At 36.9% G+C, this 16,354-nt stretch overlaps 1 protein-coding gene across 1 annotated transcript; it reads right to left on the bottom strand.

Moving 5' to 3' along the window:
* Positions 1-2,663: 2,663 nt before the first annotated feature.
* Positions 2,664-16,328, bottom strand: LOC139140854 (rac GTPase-activating protein 1-like). The gene is made up of 17 exons (XM_070710303.1): positions 16,198-16,328; positions 15,703-15,844; positions 14,655-14,715; positions 14,072-14,202; positions 13,450-13,615; positions 12,860-12,940; positions 12,602-12,713; positions 11,260-11,378; positions 10,708-10,753; positions 10,305-10,458; positions 9,740-9,896; positions 8,935-9,046; positions 8,639-8,744; positions 7,898-8,030; positions 7,309-7,432; positions 6,860-6,983; positions 2,664-4,314 (listed from the first exon to the last, which is right to left on the bottom strand). Exons 1-17 carry the CDS (start codon positions 16,280-16,282, stop codon positions 4,242-4,244), a joined length of 1,926 nt encoding a protein of 641 aa, XP_070566404.1. The 5' UTR covers positions 16,283-16,328; the 3' UTR covers positions 2,664-4,241.
* Between the last annotated feature and the right edge of the window lie 26 nt (positions 16,329-16,354).

Raw genomic sequence — 16,354 nt, 5'->3', positions numbered from 1 at the left:
TTGAACGGGATACAGAAACTCTGCAGAGGGAGAAACGATCGTTGACATGAACAGTCAATGTACTTCAGCACGTAGTCCGCAGATAGCGGATCGAGAAAATAAACGTGTCCCAGTAAATACGGAATATTTATGTACATTAACTCGATATTAATCAAATTTCCAGCTCATCGCAAAAAAATGTATTGCAAAGATTAATTTGTCACTGACAAATACTGCACTGTATGGAAAAACAGTCTGTAGAATAGTTCAACCTCAAGTGGTATTACCCGAGACAAACACTTGTGTTGTCAATTTTGATTTCATTTCATAAACTTCATACTTCATCGAGTATCGTGTATTTCAGCCTTTGTGAAGCCATTTTATTGATATTTTCAATTTTTGTCTTGGCTTTGTTTGGAATATGTTGAATCGTCTCCGTGGACATGTAGGCAAAAGTGTGACGGGGTCGAAGTGACTTGGGTACCTGGGCCGACCAAAACCAGTGTGAATTACTGGGGTCAAAGCGGACAGCGGCCAGGATGACGTGTTCCCCAAGCGAGCTATCTTCAGAAGTCTGTTTCGTCGCAAAAAACATCAACTTTTAAAACCCGTCATTTATTTACTGATGTTATTCTCAGCATCACAAACATATACGCCTCTGCTATGTATCACAGCAAATAGTTATATTTGAGCGCCCCGTAAATGGGATCCTCGTTTTTTTTGCGAACCCGGAAGTGTGTCTTGCTCAATGCATTTCCTACCCATAGCGAGGGAAACTGCCCGCGTTCCCATGCTCCCATGCACCCTTTTTCAATGCCAGTGCAACGCCATCTGTGCAAAATTTGTTGTGGTATGCTCCCGTGTGATGGAAAACCTCTCTTATTCTAACAATGACGTAGTTGACTTTGGACTTCGATTTCGTAAATGTGATGTCCATGCAGTGAGTTTGGGTTGGCGCGCTTATAATGCAATCTTCGCCCGCCTGCGGTCCGATATCCCGCATTTATTAGCGATATTTATCTGTTTTGACTTGACCAAAGTTGGCAAAACTTGCTATGTACATTAAAGATACTATGATACAAGATTATTGAAAGTCATTTGACATTTTTTCAGCCAATTCCCAATATGCATATTTAATGAACCTTCCAAATTAGGGATATATACTGGCATTTACTTGATAAAATTTGGCGAAACATGCTGTGTACATTGATCATTATACCAGGTTATAACAGTATTGAAAGTCATTTTGCATTTTCATGTCAGCTAATTCATAATTTGCATAAATAGCTAACAAGCTTTCACGGTTTGGCATATAGAGCTTGAAGGACTTGACCAAAGGTAATTACACATGCTATATTGTGATACAATGACAGTACTCAAAGAAATTAATTATTTTTATTTCAGCTAATTACATATTTGAATACTTAATGACCTTTAGATTTGATCTGTGGTGAAATTCATTGTGTTGATCATAACTCTTTAAATGTAGCAAAGCATGTAGCAAAGGTTCAAACTTGCACATAAATGCAATATATAATGAAACACGTGAGCATTTTCAGTTCATATCTGGTTTACTTTAGCCAATACCTTATTTGCAAATTTAATGAACTTTCCTAATTAAGGATATTTACCTGTCTTGACCAGACCAAAGCTGACAAATTGTTTTGTACATTAAAGATACTATGATACGAGATTATTAAAAGTCATTTAACATTTTTACTTCAGCCTATTCCTAATTTGCATATTTAATGAGAACATTTCAATCAATTCCTTATTTGCATATTTTAATGAACTTTCCTGATTGGGGATATATATTTGGATTTAGAATTAATCTGTGGTGAATATTATTCGTTATGTTGATCATAACACTTTCAATGAAGTTGCAGAAATGTGGCAAGGGTTCAGTTTGCATATAACTGCAATATATAATGAAACACGTGGGCATTTTCAGTTCATATCTGGTTGTTATAGGTGCAATGCCTCGATTCAACGATTTCCTACTGAGCAAAATATGAAGACATTCTCAAGTTGCTTATCTACCCTAGCACTTCATGGCAAGACAATTCCTGTCTGTCTTTAATGAACGGTTTCATGATTTTCAAAAATTTTCAAAAATATGGTTTTAACAAGAACACAGGTAGACTGAAAGGTTCAGTGGTGTATGAGTGGAACCATCAGCTGTAGGTAGCACAGCGCCCGTACAGGAATGAGTATTTCAGTCTACCTAACATTCTTGCACTGTGTTAAAGGTATACAGTACCTGTAATCTAAATATGCCAATATATGGTCAAAGGGGCGTTCCTTGGTATTCAAATGCCCACGTGAGGGCGCTGCTGTTAAAAAGCGGCCACCCGCTTAAAATCTGTGATTGGTTAGATTCTCGCTTTCCATGTGGCAAAATTGGAACAGGTGACAGTATACCTTTAACCCTCTGAGTGCTATATTTTTTCCGACCACAATTTTAGTGCAAGATTTTACCAATTTTTATGAACTTTTCTGTAATTTTTCTGATAATTTTGGACCAAATGAACACAACATTTCATTGGCCACAGTTTTTTAACAAAATTTTGGCAAAAATCTGACAAAAATTGACTTAAGTATATTTTATAAGGGTAACAAAAATTGACTTTGGCGCTCAAAGGGTTAACACACATGAAGAGATTAATAAAGCAGTATGCAGTAAAATCAGTATTATCAGTCCATTTTATTTCCATACAGTGTGAACAGCTATTACGAAACTCAAGACTGTTGGAGAAAGTCACGGTTGTCATACACATAGGACAATAGAGCCACTGGTCAAGTTCACGTGTTCATGGGGCATATCTTTCTGATGGGATTCAATCATTGTTCAATGAATGCACTCCTGAAAAATGTGCAGCATCTTCGAAGTTTGTAGTCAGCTATTGATTTGCTGAATATTATTGACCATAATTTACTTTTTTCAAAACAATGGGCTACACAAGTAGCCTCTGTTTCAGACTCCTTAAGTTGCTGTGAATTAAACCGATCCACCAATCACCTACAACTCTCCCACCCCCCCCTGGAAGATAGGTTCATTTTTCTAATGAATTTTGATTAAGTGTAATCTCATCAAAGATATGCCTCTTTAACTGGTGTGATGTTTATGTTTTGGTAATGATGACATCTAGCTGTGATGTAGATTACATGGATCCTGATTTCAGAAATGAATTATTTTTTTATGAAATGAACATTGCTAATTTGTAAAAATAACATCAACTTATCTCAGACAAACAGTAAAAAATGAACTATTATCATGAGTATTAGTGTAGCAGCAGCACTGGTTTATGTAACATGCATAGATATTTGTAATTAAATGCAAGAAGACAGACAAAGGTATTCTAACTAAATGATACATGACAATGACACCTATATGCAAATGTGTCAAAAAAATGAAATCTATATACAATGACTGTTTTTTTGTCTTCCAGTCAGTCAGAATCGTCCTACTCATTGAATTGTCGGTTTAATATTGCTATCAATTTATGTTATAAGACTTCACTGTACAATGTCTTTTTCCAATTCTAAAATTCCAGTCAATCGGATTCAGTATAGTTTTGAAAACGCCCCTTAAAAAATATGAAACATGCAGTGTAATACAAGTGACATAAGGTGAGTCTACATGAATTACAGTAGCTACCTATCATAAAAAATCTAAATACTACTTGAATGTTAATACTTTATTTGCACTTTGTAAACTTGTTTGTATAATGGTATAGATCATCACCTACAAAACAAAACTAATAATCTCATCGGAGTAAATGATCTTGATAAGTGTTGACCTTTCAACTCTGACCTTTACACTGTATTCAAAGTTGAAGAATTAACCAATGAAAAACACTGACAAGCTCTATGAGGTTACACAGAGTCTAATTATATAATATACAGTAATTGGATATCTGCACAACTTAATGAAAAGCAGTGAAAAAAATACTCTTTTGCTGGCCAGACATAACACTTGTTGAAAGCCTTTCGAGCTAAATGTACATAGTTGGATCGAATCTGCCAATAAATGTTAATTAAAGTGAAATTAAGAAAAGTAATAAACTATTTGAGTAGACTTTAAATGAAATATATAATGCAAAAACAATGGCAGTGTTGAATATATGGTAAAATATTTCTTATCTTTACATGTAGTGGATGATTTGAGAGAAGAGAGTGTTATTGTGGTCGGTTGTCATGCATTGTTAACATGCAAGTTACAGGGTGTGTCCATTACACTAGTTGTGAGGTGGGTTCTATTTTCACACCAGTTTGGGAGACGAGAAGAAGTGACGTGGTCTGGAAGATTTCTTGTGACTCTTTGTGCTCTCAGCTCTATGGGAACGGGTGAAAGAGAAAAAATATGGCATTATGGGTTACCATGACATTGTCTTCTTTAACTTAAAACAATTAACAAGTTTAACACCGTGCAATAATGTTTTGCCAATTCTATCAGGGTAGGTATGTTTGAAGCAACCACTTCTGTGTGTGACAAGGTGTGTTCTTTCTTTCAGGCTACAGGTTTTCGGTTGTCAACAAATTGATTCAACACATGTATTACCTTTTTCTCAAAGCCACAACTACTGAGCAATGTGCAGTTGAAAATTGAGATTCACTCTAAAACACTTGGTTTGTTTTGTTTCACTAATAAGGTGAAAATGGAGCTTATAGATTTCCACCTTAGGTTTCAGAACAGACACGCTTTCATAAAAAAATCTGAGATAAGTATCAGGAATCAGTTTCTGGCCTTCCACAATATGTTGACAAAGGACGAAACTGTGAATATGAGTAACGATTACAGTTGCAACTTCTTGTCAAATGTCATGACCCATGACCAAAAACAACATGAATGGTCAAGCTATGGGAGCTATTACAAAAGTCTTTCCACTGGAAAGAGCAATGCATTGCCAGTTCCAAGTTGTCTGAACAGGATATTTGGATCTCATCTAGACCATTTTTTTCAGTGACAAAATGGTATGGCATATCTACTGAGGTCTGAAGGGATTCACAAATATTCAAGTTGTGGGAATCCCACTGAGAGTTCCATACATAAATATGGGTAAGGTTGCCATTGACATTATACACACCTAATAAAATCGGCAAGATATTTACAAGGTTAAGGTCAGATTGTACTGCATTGATATGTACAATAAGTGGGGTGCTAAGATGCAGAGGAGCATAAAAAACAGAAAAATTATGGGATGGTGACGTTGGGAGTAAGTAGAAAATGAAAGTGCAAAAGTTACCGGATTGGTGACTTTGACAAAATGCGGAGTCAAGCAAGAGTCAGCTATGTGGTTTTCTTTTATGCTGATGAAAAATGCTGAGTTAGTTATAGGTAACACTGATGGTAACCAACAACTGTTATGACTTTCTCGTCTTTCCAAAGGATGGATTGGAAGAGTGAGCGATGATTTTGTCAAAACTTACAAAATTTCCAATTGAATGTCCCATTTTTGTTTTTAACAGTAGGGACTTGAAGTAACCAAGTTTCAAACCAAATGTCAAATTCTGTTTGTGATTTTTAAACTTCAAACCAAAGACAAACGTATTATCATACATTACAGTCTCTTGGATAACCTTGTGTAGTCTACTAATCAACTATCCATGGCATCAAGAAAGTGAACTTTCAAGGTCAGTGATAACTGAGACAAGTCAAGGTATTTTTCTTCTATTGTGTAATTTTGCAAATGTTATGCTGAAATGTACAGTATGACTGATACTAATGGACTGACAACAGAAGTATGACTTTTGTATAATGTTAACAAGTCTGATTTTGATTACATGTACTTGCATTTCAGACTTACACAAGTATATTTTTTTGTTCGTTGCAAAAATTATCCTAAATACTGATAATTTTTAAACTATCAAAGTGACAATAACATCATAGTGTACTGTAATCCTTGCTAATGAATGGCTGACGTGTGATGTTTCCTATTGCTTCACTGTGACATGAACATTATGATTTGACTAATTTCTGTTGCAGGTACTAACTATTGTAGGTTAACAAAGAGGAGCAAAGAAAAACCAAAATGATAGAGAAATGCCAGTCAAGACTCAAAGAAGACATGAAACGGTCTCTGGAATAAAACAAGTCAGTTCTTTTCCCCTTCACACAAGAGGGTGCTTTCTCTGCTTGATGGTAAACTATTTTAGAGTAGGAGTAGAGAAGAAAGTAGTGCTTTTTTTTTTCTTGTCTCCCCTGTTAATGGAAAGGAAAATAAAAAAGTTTCCAGATTAGTTGTACAAATCACAGATTTTCAATTTGAAGTGCGGCGACCTATAAATTCCCTTTTCGAGTTCAAGTTCAATATGAAAATGCAATTTGGTTATTGAAATTTGAAGGCGATGTTGTTAAAGAAAATGCCTAATATGTTTTTTCCATCATCATGTGTCCTGATATTTCCATAGCGTAATGAAATTTCTGTACTGTAGTCATTGAAACGATGACAATTTAGTGTCCCATGACAACTGAGACTAGGAAAAAATATAACTTTAAGAAACGAGTGACATTAGTTTATACAACTTGGGCATCATCATCTTACGGACCTCAACTTCTGCATCATTGAGCTAAGAAAGAAGGCTCCGAGCTCACACCAATTACTTGATGATGCAGTACGGCCAGGGCATATTATCGAGAGCTAAAGAAAAACTGTTAAATTTTACTCTTGGGAAGACATAAATACTTTGCACTTTTGAAGTTTTGTTCAGGGAAGGGGGAGGTTTTAATGTAAAATAATAAACAAATGTGTTTCTTGCTGCAATGGTTCCTTGAAGACAGCAGTGATAAGCAATGATGAATTCTAAGTACACTCCCTCAGAGTTCACTAAGTGAAAACTAACAAGACGACCAAATAGCTGTTTTTACGTTGTCACTCACCTCGGTGTCATTGGTGTTCTTGAAAATAGGGACTTCTTTCCGACGGATCCCATCGAACTACTCGATGACGACTTGCTGGCTTTCTTTCCTGGAGTTGTTAGTGGACCCAGCATACTGCTTGGTGCTGGAAAAACATATTGGAAAAGAGTGAATTTCCTTGCTGACATGCTGGTTTTCTACCTGTATGTGTCTATGCATGTTCCTTGTGTGTAAGCATTTATATTATAATGCAAAGGGGGAACATTTCATGGACACAAAATGTCTTTTTTGTCAGCGTTTTACAGTGACTAGGAATTTGCTGATCAAATGTATCACGTTTCGATTGGAATATTGTGCCTTTTCCCTGTTGCCTCTCATTGTTTTTAATCTTGGGCAGTTCTCAATGTCTTTCATACTACATGAAGATATTAGGAAAATCACAGAACATAAGACAAAGACTGAGTCCTTACTTGGCTTGGCTTCTGGTGTGTTGGATGAAATGGCATTGCGATTGTAAATCACTTCGTTCTCAATGTCCACATATACAAAGGCATTCCAGAAATCCTCTGGCATGGCAAACAGCTTATGCATAACCTGTGGCAGGAGAGAGAGAGAGAGAAGAGAGAGAGAGAGAGAGAGAGAATTTAATTCGCTATCCTATTTTTTACCTTATTTTGTCTTATGCCTTTGAAAAGAGCCAGGCTTTTCTCAGCGAGTTGGAATGTCCATCATTCTACAACTCTCTGTACATATTTGTAAGTTCACAAGTTCTAAATGTTATCAACTGTTCTCATCAGCTTTATGTTTGATTTGCTCAAAATGTACAAAGGGCCAGTGGCCTATGGTGTCCGGAAACAAATACATTCAACAAAAAGGTAATTTTTGCAGAAGTTTCAAAAGTATCTACCAGCATTGACATTTTTCAGAAGGAATCTGCAATAATTTTAAAACAACACACTATCCAAAGATTAATATACAGGCAATGTTGTGGTTTGTCCAACATCAATTTTCTGCAAAAAATTGTCAAAAGGTATTTGCAGGGCTATTGCGAGGACATACTTTGGCTTGTTTTTTTGTGTCTTCCAGCATTTCAATGGGGCTCGGTTCAGGGTTGTTGTGTCCAACCAATGTGGGTCCGAACACCTTGGCAAGATTCGACAGAGGCATCTTGCAGGTGGGGGCCTCACTGACTCTGAAAAAAGGAAATGAATGATGCACAGGTGTCAATGTCAATATTGGCAAATTTTATGTCACTTTGCGACTTTGTAAGAATTAATCCAGGATGCTCTTGATAATTTAGGCTGGCCCTACAAAAATATCACAGCAGACAACTCAAGCGAACAACATATTAACCCTTTTCCTGCCAGACAGTATCACTTCCAAATCAGCCAAGTCAGCAAAAAGTGGTATTGAGCCAAAACATGACGTATTTTCACCCACTTGGCTTGGTTCTGTTATAGCATTTTTAGTCCATAAAAATCAATTTAGTTACAGTATTTATGCTTTCAGCAGCCTTCAAATGTACAGTATTATGTTAAAATACACCATATGGAATATGTTGTGTTTCATTAATTTTAACCACCTTGACCTGATGGTGAAATATGGAAATGGCAGGAAAAGGGCTAAAGAAAAAAAGTTGATGAAATAATAATCAGACATAGTGTTGATTCTTGAGCAGTAAAGTACAAACTTCTTTCAAAAAAGGGATCACATTTCCTTTATTCATATCATTGATTTGAGATTTATTGTCAGTACGGTTTTGGAGAGGGTTGTGGCAGGTGAATATTTACTGTGTCTTACCTCTGAAGATGCAGAATCATGTATGCCAGGGTGTCTCTGTTGCATTGTGGGAGTTCACTCACTGCCTGGTAAATGGCTGTATGGCTGTCTGTCTCGTCGTACATTTCTGAAAGGGAAAGACCCAACACTGTACACTAGTATTTCACAAGTCACATAAACTTGACAACATGGTAACTTCTTCAGTCAAAATTCCATATTCTAAACTCTTTATCATACACACAGACACACACACACACACACACACACACACACACAAAGGAATCTTTGATGAGTGTATTGAAATATGAAGTCCTTACCTGCTGCGCGTACAAAGTGTGAATGAAGTCTGTAAGTGACCAGGGGTTCATTAAGCCCTCTGAAGAAATCCTTGAGGGCGCCACAGACCACATGGATATCATTTACTTGATGCTGCCAAAACGAAATTAAAGAAATTTCCATTAGAATAAGTAACAAAAAGAAAATCACACCCCTGTAAATCTGGCGCCAAATTGCTAACTTCTGCCATGAACTTGAGAAAGTAATACCATAGTTGTTTAAAGAGACAGTAGGTGACTTGAGAATCTTGGATTATGAAAGTCTTCACCGTGTTTACATGCTAAGCAGTCATGTGTCTATTTGAAGTGCAGTTTGAATTCACAAAAAGCCTCTACTATTATGTATTAGAGTACAGGTTAATCACAAATGCATGTAAATAATCTCATTTAACCCTTTGAGTGCCAAAGTCAACTTTTGTTGCCTTTATAGAATGTGTCATCGCCAGCAACTTGTTTCAGATCTAGACAAGTTTTTTCAGATTTTTCCCAAAATTTTGGCCGAAAATTGCAGCCATTGAAATGTTATGTCTATTTGGTCCAAAATTATCACAAAATTACAGAAATATTCATGAAATCAGTAAAATGTTACACTGGAATTTTGGTGGGAAAAAGGGTTAATATTTCATCATTGGCCTGCTGACAAGTGAAAAGAAAGTAAACAGTGAGATATCATGCTGAGAGTACTGGCATTTGCAGGTCGTCTGTGAATACATTCTTTCTCATGTTTGAGTTTCCTTATGGTGTTTTCCGTAGTTATGAAAAAACCCGACTCAACACATGTACTGACCAGATTTGGGTTTCCTTTGCCCTTCAGCAGTTTTTCCTTCAGCTCTTTGACCTGTCGCTCTGAGCCAGGAACTCGATAGATGCCTTGCTCCATGAAACCTCGTCTCTCAATCTCTGTACAGCAGTGAATCTGCAATGGACAGAAAGTGTTTATTATCCTATGAGGAAAGTTGTGGCAAGGAAATAAAATATTCATGCAAAACTTACATGCTATGCAAATACTAACTTTTTCAATATATTTACAAGGTTGAATGCGCCTCAATATTCAAACTCTCAAACTTTTACAACACAGCTTTGGTCTACCACTTGAAGTGGCTCATTTTAGCCTGATCCGAATGTCATCAATGGTTGATTAGGAATTGCTGTGAATGAGTTCAGACAAACAACTTAAATGTAAACTTGAGCATCATGAAACAGAGCAAACTGATATAATTGTCATCTGACTAAGCTCTGTGTCTGAGTAAAAACAAAATCTGTGATACGCGGACAACAAATATTGTAGGTCGTCATGAATTGCAATTGATTATTGCAAATTGTTGAGAGGTGAAAGTGCTTTGTCTTACCACAAGGCCGGTACCATGGGACTGCTATTGGGCGTGAAATACTCCAGTGATGTGGGCTGGCCCTTCTTGCCAGCGCCAGTGCCTGGGGTGGTGGTGGTGGGCACGCAGGGCAGCGGTACCAGATCTCTGCAGTCAGGATGGCAAACTGAACGACAGTCTGAGAAAGTGATAACAGAAAGTACATAATTTGAATTACAGATCAGAAATCTACTGAGAAATTACTCATATCAATATGTTAACTGAATGGCAAATGGACATCATGCCATAAACTACTGTATGTGATGGGACTGCATATGAATATACAAAGTTTTGCAATTTTTTTAAAAATCTGTTTTATAAGGGTAGTTGGGCCGACACAAGGTCAATGTGTCAATGTGACAAGTGAAACAAATTGTCGGTCACTCACCTTTGCATTTGAGGGCAAGTTTACCAAAGCCAATTCTCTTCTGACACTGAAATTGAAATCAGTTTACAGTGTTATATACAACAATTGAGCAAGACAAAATGACAATCACCAAGATAAGTGTCTGCATGGGTGACCACAGTCCAAGCAACTGAATCTGACAGAGAAACATCTTCCTTCTGGTATTTGTACTGGTGTTGGGTTAATACAAGTTTAGAAATGTTGCTAGATTATAGATGAACGTCTGGTAACATTTGGAAGGCAGGACACAGGTTAAATGACAGGTAGATTGGAAGGGGGAGTGACAGTTTTGCAACAGGCACATTGTGAAAAAGTTACAACTTTACACTTCAGTAAGCACTCTTAAATTATTGCATTTTTAGCAAATTGAAAGACATCTGTAGCTGTGGTTACCTCATAATGTTCTTAAACTGCCATTTGAGGTCAATAACATTCAATAACAATTCAAGGTCACCTTGTGATTACAGCCAGGTAACACCATGGTCTCAATGACTTTTGATGGCAAAATCATGAAGTGTAACCACATGTACTTACTGGATTGCAGGACTCTGGTTTGATGACGGTCTTAGAACAGAAAGTATGCATTCGTCTTCCACGATTCACGGGCGTGCTTGGCGTACCTCGCATATTGTAATCATCACTGTCTACAGAATCTGTGTATGAGGTAATAGAGCCTTACAGGTAGGCAGTAACAGGTTAAAATGTTAGTGATATGGAGTTAGCCATGCAGTGATTTAAGGATAAGGCAGGAGAGATAATAATTTTATCATTTTAAATTGGGTAAGGAATAATTATTTTTTACATCTTAAAAAGCATGACGTTACTGTTAATATAGCAGTCAGATAATAAGTGTTCTCCTCCCCAGGAATTTCTGAAAGCATAATGGTTAATTTGCATGACAATATAATTAATTGTTATGTTAATGAATTTCAATCATTTTACTGAAATTAAAGAGAAAGTGGACACTTTGCTGTAATTGCTCTGGGGAGAGCACTGAGATTGTCATACAAGTGTATACAGAGTCAAGATTAACAAATGCAGGTACCTTTGTGAAAAAAGAAGCGTTCCCCCTTTGGATTATTTTGTAAGACCTTGCTGAATTCCTACTGACATGACAGAAACTCTCCATTATTCAAAAAAACCCTGAGGTGTTTTGATATGTCAGGGTTCTCCACAAGGAGGGATAAGGCCAACCCTGTTTTTCAAGCAATCTATTCATATGTTATAACCATACACACAAGAATACACTTCCATGACAAATTATGCGAATTGTGCATTGTTATATAATTGGTCGTCCGTCTGTTTTTTCCAAGCTGTGGAGAACGTTGCATGATGTAATGTAGACCTTTCAGATACTGTATAATTTAAATTATTAAAGCAGTAGGTTCTTTCAGTTCCTTTCAATACTTCTTGCAAACGTTGATTAGGTATCAGATATTCTGATATTTATTTGTATAGTGTTGTGTCTTAACGTAGACAATCATGGTCTTCCACTCTTCTGTCTATGGTTTTAATCATGTAAGTCTTTGTACAGCAAGTTAATGGGGAAAAAATAAATATGCCCCAGACAGTCGGATAGAGTGACCAGATACTTCAAAGTGCATCTCACTTAGTGAAAAATTCTGTGAGTGACAAAGTTACAAAGATCTGAATTTTTGGACCTGATGTGTACATGGCACAAGGATTAAAATGTTAATTGTGGTACTTGTTTGCGATTAAATTTACGAGGAAGGTTTCAGATCCTTAAAGCAAGATAAAAGACAAGAGAGTTAATGCTTTAACAGAATATTACCTTAACAATAATGAATTAATGTCACAATGTGCAATTTGTTGATAGATCATTGATTTTGCATTTCTTTTACAATCAAACACTCACTTGTTGAGGGTAGTCTGTTGGGTGGGCTGCGTATGGCTTCAACGTGGGTAGTAGCTGTGATGGGACCACTGCTTGGCACGTTAACTGTAGTGGTGGTCACAATGGACTGATCCTAAAAAAGAAAAATTAGAAAGATTTCATGGGTCATCGTCAAAGTATTCTAAAACAATAAGTAATGATGGCTCTAAAGCATTTTTTTTAAAAGACAGACTAGGTATGTATTTTGTGAAGGATGGAAAATACATTGAATATTCTTACTGCGTCTGTTGTGGTAACTGATTTTCTCACTTTCTTCGGCTGTTCCTGCACATCTGGTTCAAGGGGCGGTGCACTAGGACGCTGTTGATAAGAAGGGCAAACAGTAATGAATTCATCATCATGTGGACTGTAATCAACTGAGAAAGTTAAAAAAAGAATCATAAACTCATGTGATGAAATTACATGTAATATACTTAGACAGATTTTTAATATTACTGCTGTGATATTGAACTCAGTGTTTTGGAAAAGTGATCTACGTTGTATCAGTGAGCTGTTGAAAGCTTTTATGCCAGAGAGTAGCTTTGTTAAAAGTGTTGTCACTATATGGTTAATATTTGTATTGCTCTGTTGATGTTGCTCAATGTGTGAATCTGTGACCAGCAGAATGTTGTACTTTTGGAAGGCATGGGTAAATCATCTACACCAGTGTGATGTTCAACTGAAGCATACAATTCTCTTTGACGCATGAAAATTGTTCGTAACATTAACACTGCTTAAAGAGCAAATGCAAGGAATTTTTTGAGTCACAGAACTAAGAAAATTTATGCATGTAAAAAGGCACACTAAAATGGTGACTTCTTTTCATTTACCTTTTTAGGTTTCGTTGTTGTTGTTGTTGTTGTGGTTGAAGAGGCCGTTCTGTGCCACTGTTTTCCATCTCTGAGGTACGAGACGTCATCTAAGTCTTCCTCTGTGTGGTCATAGCTGACATCTGACGCTGACAGTAAATCCCCTGACTCATCAACTGTGGACAACCTGAGTAAAAGAGAGCAATACAACACTTGTAATATCCAGGGAATGTTGAAAAAGGAAGACCTGGCATAATCTAATCCTTTAAAAGTTTTGAAGATTTCCCAGTGATTTGCTGGTAAAAAGGGAGCAAAGAAACGAATTTTGTTTTGATAACAAACAACATTATACTAGAATTCTATTTAGAGGTGTCAGGTATTGAATTATGTAGTGGTACTGCAGTCTGGATTTCTGATTCACCTTTCTTCATGCATTATTCATGTTTTAACAGTTGAGAAGCTTTCACTCGTTGGCAAGTCTAGCAGCATTGCCCATCCTGGGGTTTGAGAAGTAACATTGCATTTGGTTCCTTGACTGAAGACTACTATATTCTTCTCATGCAGATGGGATGACTCAGCTGTACAACACAAACACATCTACCAGCAGAGTTGACAAGGTTTTGCAACTACTTTTACAACCCACCTTTTATTTGGAGTGACTGCTTGTAGATTTGTGGCACTGAGAAAAGCCAAACTCTGTCTCTCCTCTTCGTTCAACATACTGATCCTGTTGCCGTCATTGAGTAATTCTCTGACAAGGGCCAACTGACGATCCTGGTATTCAAAGACAGAATGGATGATTTTAACTTTAAGTCAGGGGATTTAAAATTGTTCCAATGCCATTGCAGGAGAACAGCATTGCATTGTATCCTAAAATTGAAATTGCATAGCAGACTGGTATTTATGGTATTTGTGAAATACATAAATTATAGCAAGTATTGTGCAGGCATATGACATATAGCTAAACTGGAGTCTTATTTGTTCCAACAAGTTGATCACAGCATATCATGAAAAGAAACAGAATACAATTTCAAATATAACATTCCAACGTAAAAAATAATTCACGTTTGGAAAGATGAGTTGTTGGTATTATATACGATACCATTCCAATAACCAGCCGAGCCCATAGTTTTAGCACTCTCAGATATTCAAACAACAGGAGCATCAGAATGTATTTTGTATCTCCAGGTACTGTCCCTGATAAAAGCTGATAAAGCATTGCTTACCAGTGCATCTCTTCCCAATTCACTCTTTTGCCGTTTCTTCATCTCAACATCCAGCTGATACCTGTGAGAAAAGGAACGGCAAGGTATCTTAAGCGTTGAATAATTTGGAGAAAATAGTGCCTGATTGAAATAATGCCTACTCGGGGTTTCTGCTAAGGTTGACTAACAAATAAGTAAATAATAATTTGGGAACTCTGGTAATATTTCTGCTGTCCCCTTATTACAGTAATATACTGAGGGAAACCCCAGAAGAATAACTGGAAAACTCAGGTAGCATTTACTTGCTTACCATCCTTGACAAAAACACAGCTACTGACTCTCTGAGTATATGTTGCAAATACGATATTGAGTCCGTGAATCTTTCTGTCAGCATAAATAAGAATTGTTGCAAACCTGTGTGGTAGTCTTTGTTTGGCTAATTCTATATAACTCTGGTAAAATTAATGGATCATTCACAATCCCAAGAATTCTGAATATCTGCTCTTGCTGAATGTGTTAATATGCTGTACACAATACATGAAGGGAATACGCCAGGGTATAACTACTAAATTGCCATTCTCTGTGTCAGTTGAAGGACTGTAGTTTGAAAAGCATTTTGTTGGTGAACCATTCTTACAAATCGGACCAGGGTCACTTCACAATATGGTAATGCCATACTGCTTGTCAGAATGTATATCTCTTTCAAAGACAGGCAGCGATACCTACATTTTCATTTGATCATTACTACTATATTGTAAAAAGTTCGCTGGTTACATACTGTCGCTCCAGATTTTCATGAATTATCAAATGAAAATTTAGGTATCACTGCCTATCTTTGAAAGAGACGAGCAGTACGCCATTACCATAATAAGCATCTAATTTGTGCATCACAGTGTTCTTGACAGTACAGTGAACGCGGGGCCAAAAAAACCCACATCAATCTGGTATTCGAGAATGACAGACAAAATTACATATCACCTCTCTAGAAGGTTACTCATTTGAAGAAATGTGCCACACAAACCAGTATAATAATCATTACATGAGAATCTACAACTATTAGTAAACCTACCTAATGTGTTTGAGTGTGACATCATATGTATCTCTCTCTGCCTGAAGTTTTGCCAGCTTTTCTTTCAGCTGCCCAGCTTCCAGTTCGGCTTCAAGCCATCTTTTCCGACATTCCTCTTGGTGTTTCACAAACTGCAGAAACTCTGATATTTGATTTAATGAAAAGGTCATAACATTTGATTATTAACAAGTGATTGTGATTGTACATTGATAAAATATTTGCCATGTTACTTTTTAGATCATGTTTTGCCAGTATTCAATTTTTGGTTGGTTTGCTTATAAATCTGAAAATCACGCAAACCGATCTACAACTAGAGTCACTCCTATTATTTCCAAATGCTGATAGGCAGCCAACGCCTGGCGCGCCTAAAGCCTAGGTGTATGTGGGAAGGATGTGTCATGTGATAGTGACACCATTTTCAGTTCAACAATATGGGCCATGGATACACAATGGACCGTCTTGTCTGCGGGCAGGCAGGCATGACTTTTAGCTTACCCGATTCACAACCTTGGGTTGGTATGGACGTGCAACGCACAATATCGTCGAAGGCAGTCACTAGACTGCCGTATCTACTGGTCATTGTTAATCCTTTTCCTGCGGGACAAAAAATCCTTCGTTAAAATGGCATGACCTTATGACAACGATTTTAATA

The sequence above is a fragment of the Ptychodera flava genome, chromosome 9, assembly GCF_041260155.1.
Source record: "Ptychodera flava strain L36383 chromosome 9, AS_Pfla_20210202, whole genome shotgun sequence".
Classification (NCBI taxonomy): domain Eukaryota; kingdom Metazoa; phylum Hemichordata; class Enteropneusta; family Ptychoderidae; genus Ptychodera; species Ptychodera flava.
The sequence above is the reverse complement of the archived record's forward strand: the minus strand, read 5'-3'. Positions and strand labels throughout refer to the sequence as shown.